At 48.4% G+C, this 7,884-nt stretch overlaps 1 protein-coding gene across 1 annotated transcript; it reads left to right on the top strand.

Moving 5' to 3' along the window:
- Window positions 1-3,126: 3,126 nt before the first annotated feature.
- NKX6-2 (NK6 homeobox 2) lies at window positions 3,127-7,024 on the top strand. Its single transcript, XM_038744187.1, has 3 exons — window positions 3,127-3,541; window positions 4,368-4,540; window positions 6,052-7,024. Exons 1-3 carry the CDS (start codon window positions 3,127-3,129, stop codon window positions 6,298-6,300), a joined length of 837 nt encoding a protein of 278 aa, XP_038600115.1. The 3' UTR covers window positions 6,301-7,024.
- The last annotated feature ends 860 nt before the right edge of the window (window positions 7,025-7,884 follow it).

The raw sequence follows: 7,884 nt of genomic DNA, 5'->3' as shown, positions 1-7,884 counted from the left end.
CAAGGTCACCACAGCGGAAGAGTGGAGGAGTCGTTCATTTAATCGTATTTATTGAGCGCTTACTGTGTGCAGAGTACTGTACTAAGCGCTTGGGAAGTACAAGTCGGCAACATATTGAGACGGTCTCTACCCAACAACGGGCTTAGAACCCATGACCTTCCGCTTCCCGCTTCCGGGGGTCTTCCTCCTCTGCAATTCTACAGACCCTCCCGGCTTCACATTTATTTTCTTGGATCTGAAATAACCGCAACGTTGAAAAACTCGCGGTACGGAGCTCTAACCCATTTTTATAACGGGACCCTGTTGCCTAAAACCGAACTGCTTTTTGAACTTCAGAGATGGGGGAGTTGGGAAGAAGGGGAGGGGAATCAAGGTGCGGGATTTCGGCCTCATCTCCCATCACCTGAAGAAATCGGGGGGTCTTCACTTGGGGGTCGAGGGTGCAGGCCACCGATCTCCTCATCCCCTCCAAGGAAGAAAAGGAGGAGCGGGTCGGATAATAATAATAATGGTATTAGAGAAGCAGCATGGCTCAGTGGAAAGAGTCCGGGCTTGGGAGTCAGCGGTAGTGGGTTCTAATCCCGGCTCCACCACTTGTTAGTTCTGTAATCTTGGGCAAGTCACTTCACTTCTCTGTGCTTCAGTTACCTCATCTGTAAAATGGGGATTAAGACTGTGAGCCCCACGTGGGACAACCTAATTACCTTGTATCTCCCCCAGCGCTTAGAACAGTGCTTGGCACACAGTAAACGCTTAACAAATACCAATATTATTATAATTATTATTATTATTTGTTAAGCACTTACTATGTGCCACGTACTGTTCTAAGCAACGGTGTAAATACAAGGTAATCAGATTGTCCCGCGTGGGACTCACAGTCTTCAGCTGCTTCTCGCTAAGGCGGTCATTGGGATGATCAATCGATCGATCGATCGATCGATCAATTGTTCCTTTAAGTGGTGAACTAAGGACGAAGCCCTCTCCGCTCTGCCTGGATCGGCGGGGAAGACTTTTTGGCTAGGGCTAGCCCTGGAACGGAAACCACCGGCAGTCACTTTTCTGGAAAAAGGCCGTGTGGACCTGAATTTGGATTTGGTAGGACGGGTCATGATGCAGCAGACTCATAAGCGGCACTTTTCACCCCAAAGACGTGCCACCCTTTGTGACGCTGGTTCTTCCCCTTATTCCTCATTTAGAAAGCACAGAGCTCAACTTGCAAACCAAACCTATCCTGTGAAATGTTCATTCTAGAGCCCAGACCGTCCACCGGCTCGAAAAGTGGTCTCCCTGCGAAGAGTTGCAGAAAAATCTTGAGGCCAACCCCAAATCTCCCCCTCCCGGCTATTCCGGCCCAGGTAAAGACGTTCACCGGTAACTGTGGCATGTCTCTTTGTTAATGAACAACAAATCCCCTGTTAAATCGAAATCCACCACTGGGTTTTGGGGTTTTTTATGGCAAAATGTCACAAAATTCTGAGAAGGATTCATCATTAATTCTGCAGCTGCTGACTTTTTTTTCTTCAAAAAAAATACAGAATCATTTCAGGATAGGAAAAAATCTGTGACTCGTGCTTTCAACGGTGTCTGTCTCCTCAAAATTCACTTGGAAAACTAAGGCAGATAAGCTCTCCAAGCATAAACACGGATCTACTTTGAAAGTCTAAGCCCAGGTATAATTTTAAATGATATAATTTTCAATCTCTCGCTTGGAATACCTTATCGAAGTAAAAAAAAAAAACGAATGTCTAAATATACGTACACAAAATACTCAGGTTATATCACCTAACGAGCTGTTATCCAGAAAACGCGTATCCTTCTAGTATTTTGCTATTATCTTGGGTACACCTAAACAACTCTGATGAATCGGTAAAAGCAATTTCATTACGAAACTCGATGACGATCGATTTGAGAAACGTAGGACGATTTTGTTTACCAAGTGTTTTAACAGGTGGACGGTTAAAAATTCCAGTTGGAAAATAAGACACCAGCCCCCTCCTATCTCTGAGCAAAACCTATATCCAGGTTTTATGCATCATCGAACTTCAAAGCAAGTGAATCAAACGGATCATACCGTTCCGATTTGCGTAGAAGTCTCCGTAAAATCCGGAAACCATTAATCGGTCCCTGTTCACGGTTCTGCCCGGGAAGAGAATTTCATATTAAAAAAACCTCTCTTCTGAAAATAAGACGTAATTCTAAAACACACATTCTGTCACTTTCCTCCTTGTTCCATTATTCATACGATTCCTCGGCTAAACAAAAGAAGCGATGACTTTTTCCTTTTGGGATGTATTGATGGGTGTGGGGGGGGGGGATTGCTTTTCTCTGAATAGGGGCAAAACTGATGCCTTTCTGATTCAATCTCCAAATCTGCATCATTTCGAGCTGATAAAATACGTGCTCCTATTTTTTTTCCCTGATTTCCTTTTTAAAGCTCGAGCCTAACTAAACTCCCATTCGGTGGGATTTATTTAGTTGTTCGAAAGATAAATCAGCGGGGTAAATTTACAGCCATTTAAAAGTACCTGACTTTATAATAGGACCTTCATTTAGTGCGGCTCGGGTCCGAGTGACGTGGATGCGAAAGAAGAGTTCCGGGAGGGGTTCCGATCGATTGACCAATGGGAGCGGCCCCCGAAGCGGAGCCGACCAATCAGAGAGCTCGGCTCGCAGGTGGCCGGGCGGTTATCAGAGCATCCTGGAGCGCCCCGGGGCCGAAACTCCGCGTGCCACTAGAAAGGACCGCCCCTCGCGCCTCTTCCTTCGCATCCTTCGGTTTTCCTAGTGGATTTTCCCGGCTGTATCCTCCCGGCTGAGGTCTTGGCATCCCGACCCTGCTGCGGAGCGACGATCCCTGCGACCCCCTTTCTTCCCCCCCTCCTCTCTCCCCCGAGTCGAAACTTTTTGCAGCGGGCCTGGGTCGCCTTCGACTGGCTGCTGCGACGAACTTTTTCTTCGTTATCGTGACTCCCGATAGCAAATAGTAGGGGCTCTAAAGAAAATCGGCCACGCCACCGAAAGAAGCCGCTGGAGGGGGGCGGGGGCGGGGTGGGGGCGGGGGAGGGGTGGGGGTCAAGGGCGATTCTGCTTTTAGCTCTTGGCTCCCGTTTAAATTGATGCTCACCGATGTTAGCTGTGGGGCCGATGGATACTAACCGCCAGAGCGCATTTGTTCTGAGCAGCACTCCGCTGGCTGCTCTCCATAACATGGCCGAGATGAAGACGTCTTTATTTCCCTACGCCCTGCAAAATCCCTCCGGCTTCAAGGCCCCCGCGCTGACCGGACTTAACACGCAGCTGCCCTTGGGGACCCCCCACGGAATAAGCGACATCTTGGGGCGCCCTGTCGGCAGCCCCAGCAACCTCCTGACCGGGCTGCCCCGGATTAACGGACTGACCACCTCGGCAGGGATGTATTTCAACCCGGCGGCCGTGTCGCGTTACCCCAAACCCTTGGCCGAACTCCCAGGAAGGCCTCCCATCTTCTGGCCGGGGGTTATGCAGGGCTCCCCCTGGAGAGACCCGCGCATCGCTTGTCCCAGTGAGTAGGGGGGCCGGGAAGCGGGGAGGAGGGCTTGACCACCCCCAAACTGGGGAAAGGGCTGGGGGGGGGGGGGGACTGTTTTTTTCCGGGGCCTTCCATAGCCTTTCCCCTCCCGTCTCTCCAAACCCCCCTGGAAGGTCCGCGCCACGAGGTTGGAAAGTCTCGGAAAGTAATAATAATGATGGTATTTGTTAAGCGCTTACTATGTGCCAAGCACTGTTCTGAGCCCTGGACCAGGGGGAAGGGGTCTCTCGGGGGTTCTGCTTCTTTAGACCGGGATACTACGTTTCTCTTCACCTACGACCGGTCCTGGGAAGTTTCTGCTGTAAAACGGCTTAATTCATCGAATGGCTGACTCGTTTGTGTGTGTGTGTGTGTGTGTTTGTGAGAAAAAGAGAGAGAGAGAGAGAGAGAGAGAGAGAGAGAGAGAGAGAGAGCGAGAGAGAGAGAGAGAGATGGAGGGGGGATTGGATGGAGTCGGGTGCGAAAATAAGAAGTAAAGAGAGACTTGCCCAAGATTTCCAACCCTCTCTTCCTCCCCCTCTCCCCAGGCTGTTTTTGAGCCATAATTACAGACCCACGAAATTCCCTTTGCCGAATTGTACTTTCCAAGCGCTTAGTACAGTGCTCTGCACACCGGAAACGCTCAATAAATACGATTGATTGATTGATTGACTGAATGAACGAATGAACCCTGTTCCCTAATGCGCAAGCCAGCCAGGCCCCGGGCGTCGTGGCTTTCTCCACCAGGGTGAAAGTGAAGACGGCCCCGTGGAAAGGTCCAACTCCTTTCTCCCCAACTTCCCCCCCTCTTCCCTTTCAGCCCAGACCGGAATGGTCCTGGACAAAGATGGAAAGAAGAAACACTCCAGACCCACTTTCTCGGGGCAACAGATTTTTGCTTTGGAGAAAACCTTTGAGCAAACGAAATATTTAGCCGGTCCCGAACGAGCCCGGCTCGCCTATTCTTTAGGCATGACCGAGAGTCAAGTGAAGGTAAGAGGATGGATTTGCAACAGTTTCCGAATGAGAAACGTTGGGGGGAAGAGAAAGAGATGGTAAAGGCACAGAAACAGCAACATCTAGGTTCGTCCCGCGTCTCGATGTGAAAACGGTTTCGGTGGAAGTGTCTAAAAAGTGATTTTTTAAAAAACATACAGCATATTTCCCAGAAACCTCCAAGTTTAACACGGAGAAACAAGGTTTTCTATTAAACTGAAAAAATCTCGGTAAAGTGGAAGGGTAATTATTTAGAACGTCATTACGCAAAATTGCCTAAACATTAAACTTCTTTTCGGATATTGGAATACATTTAATTCATATAAGTAAATGTCTGGGAAGCGCACCTCGGGAAATGTAATTTTCTATTAACACTTGAATTGCATATCCATTGAAAGCGTTACTTTAAATGTATGTAGAGTTAAGCATGAAATTTTTGAAGTTTTCCAGTGCGATTTCTCCCCGTATATACCTTTTCCTATAAGGAAGTTTACAAAAAGGTAAAAGAACGCGAAATACCATTCCCGAAATCTTGTTTCTTTCCCAGATTCTTAGTCCAACGTGTCTAATCAGAAATGGGGCAAAACTCTAATTTTTATTTCCAAGGAAACACCTCTCCCCGTCAGTCGCGCCGTAAAAGTTAACTACGGCTTCTGCTCCTGCTACTCTTTCTACGTTTGATTGCTTTGGGGTGATTATTGGGGCTTTTGTGTTTGTTTTGGGAGAAGAAAATGGCCTTTTCCCTTTCTCAAAACGCGGATCAGAATCCGATTACCTCCCTAAAGGGGACTGGGAAACCGGCTGGGAAGGACTGGCCTGTCAACCGAACTTTCAGGCCCTGCAATGAGCCTGGATCCAAATTAACTTCATAATAATAATAATAATAATGGTATTTGTTAAACGCTTACTATGTGCCAGGCACTGTTCTAAGCGCTGGGGTAGATACAAGATAATCGGGTTGGATCCAGTCCTGGTCCCAAATAGGGCTCACAGTCTTACTGTGAAGAAGCAGCATGGCTTAGTGGAAAGAACCCGGGCTCGGGAGTCAGAGGATGTGAGTTCTAATCCCACTCCGCCACTTTGCTGTGTGATCTTGGGAGAGCCACTTCACTTCTCTGTGCCTCAGTGACTTCATCTGGCAAATGGGGATTAATAATAATGATGATGGTATTTGTTAAGCGCTTACTATGGTCCGGGATGAAGACTGTGAGCCCCACGTGGGACAAACTGATGAACTTGTATCTACCCCAGCGCTTGAACAGTGCTTGGTACATAGTAAGCGCTTAACAAATACCATCATCATCATTATTATTAATAGTATTATTATTAATGAGCCCTTCATTTCCTCGGACGGCCTGGGTCCCCTTTCCCTTTAGGCTCCAGGCTCCAGACCCTGGATTTGAGATATTTCGATTTTTTGGGGGGTTGGGGGAAGGTATTATTTGGAGGGGAGCTCTAAATCGAGGTCACAGGTGCTTTTTTTTCCCCCCTCGGCGGGATCGCAACAGGTGTGGTTCCAGAACCGGAGGACGAAATGGAGAAAGAGACACGCGGCCGAAATGGCCTCTGCCAAAAAGAAACACGATTCGGAGACGGAGAAGCTGAAGGAGAGTTCGGACAACGAGGACGACGACGAATACAACAAACCTCTTGACCCCAACTCGGACGACGAGAAAATCACGAGGTTATTGAAAAAGCACAAATCCTCCAATTTAGCCCTCATCAGCCCCTGTAGCAACACCTCGGACCCTTTGTGATAAAACCGGGTGGGGATGGGAGGGGGGAGAGAGAAAGAGAGAGAGAGAGAGACACTTTGCGAAACACGAAAGCCAAACTCCCCAAGACCTCTCCCCATGGCCCTTTAAGCAAAGCTGCATTAACCAGGGTATAAAAGTGATATAAAGAATTGTAACTGGATGTTTAAAAAAAGTGACGTGTTGTACAGCCTAAAAATGTATGTGAAATGTATATATTTTTTACAGAATAAGTTATGAAATTATCTGACTCCTTCTGGTTGCACGTTGGATAGCAGAGGAATCTTTATTGTTTGTTTGCTTCCCAGCACTTGTTTGGATTCTTTGCTGGTATCTGCCGCCCCCCACAACCTAATCCCCCCTTACCCTTTTCTGGTTCCCGAACCCTGTCCCTAACAATCAGATTTTGTTACCGTTTTGTAGAAATCGCCATATTCCACTTCAGCCACTTTGTACATAGTAAATTTCAGATTTTGTGATGTATATTTCTAGTGTAAAAATGGCTTTTATTTCCCCCCCTTTCCTCTTCTTTCCTTGTTCTGGCCCGTTTCGTTTCCTCCCCCCATCCCCCTCTTCATCCCCGGGGATTTTATGTCCCATCCAAAACTCCAAACCGAAGGACAAACGGTACAAAGGTAGCGGACAAAACGGGACACGGTTTCAGACTTTATTATCGTCTCCGGTTGGAAAAAAAAAAACCCACTTTGTAATAATCAATAAATTATTTAACAAGCTTCTCCTCGAGAGACTTTTTCCAGCCGGCTTGAATTTGCCCTCGCCTTCCTTGGCCTCTGCGGGGGCGAAGTGGGCCCGGAGGGGAAGGGGCTCGGGTGAAGCAGCGTGGCTCAGTGGCAAGAGCCCAGACTCGGGAGTCAGAGGTCATGGGTTCGAATCCCGGCTCCGCCACTTGTCAGCTGTGTGACTTTGGGCAAGTCACTTAACTTCTCTGTGCCTCAGTTACCCCATCCGTAAAATGGGGATAAAGTTGTGAGCCCCACGGGGGACAACCTGATTACCTTGTATCTCCCTCAGCGCTAGCGCTTAACAAATACCATTATTATTATTGTTAATGGCCTTTGAAGCTTGACCATGTCAGAAGCCCAGTGTTTTTCCCCCTCCAGGCCCGGCCCCTCTTTCGGTCGGGGGCGAGGGGCGGGGAGGGGGGCAGCATCCAGGGAGTGTGGAGGTGCTGGGGGAGGGGGAGGAGAGGAGGAGGAGAAGGAAGGAGAAGGAGGAGGGGGAGGAAGAGGAGGACGAGGAGAATGAAGAGGAAGAAGAGGAGGAGGAGGAAAAAGAGGAGGAGGTTGAAAAGGAGGAGGAGGAGGGAAGGAAGAAGAAGAAGAGGAGGAGAGGAGAAGAGGAGGAGGAGAAGGAAGGAGGAAGAGGAGGAGGAAGAAGAGAGGAGGAGGAAAAGCAGGAGGAAGAGAAGGAGGAGGGAAGGAGGAGGAAGAGGAGAAGGGAAGGAGGAGGAGGAAGAAGAGGAGGAGGAGGAGGAAGAGGAGGAGGATAGGTTCAATTCTATTTGTTCTGACGATTTTGACACCTGTCTACATGTTTTGTTTTGTTTTGTCTGTCTCCCCCTTCTAG

The sequence above is a fragment of the Tachyglossus aculeatus genome, chromosome 3 (assembly GCF_015852505.1).
Source record: "Tachyglossus aculeatus isolate mTacAcu1 chromosome 3, mTacAcu1.pri, whole genome shotgun sequence".
Classification (NCBI taxonomy): domain Eukaryota; kingdom Metazoa; phylum Chordata; class Mammalia; order Monotremata; family Tachyglossidae; genus Tachyglossus; species Tachyglossus aculeatus.
The sequence above is the reverse complement of the archived record's forward strand: the minus strand, read 5'-3'. Positions and strand labels throughout refer to the sequence as shown.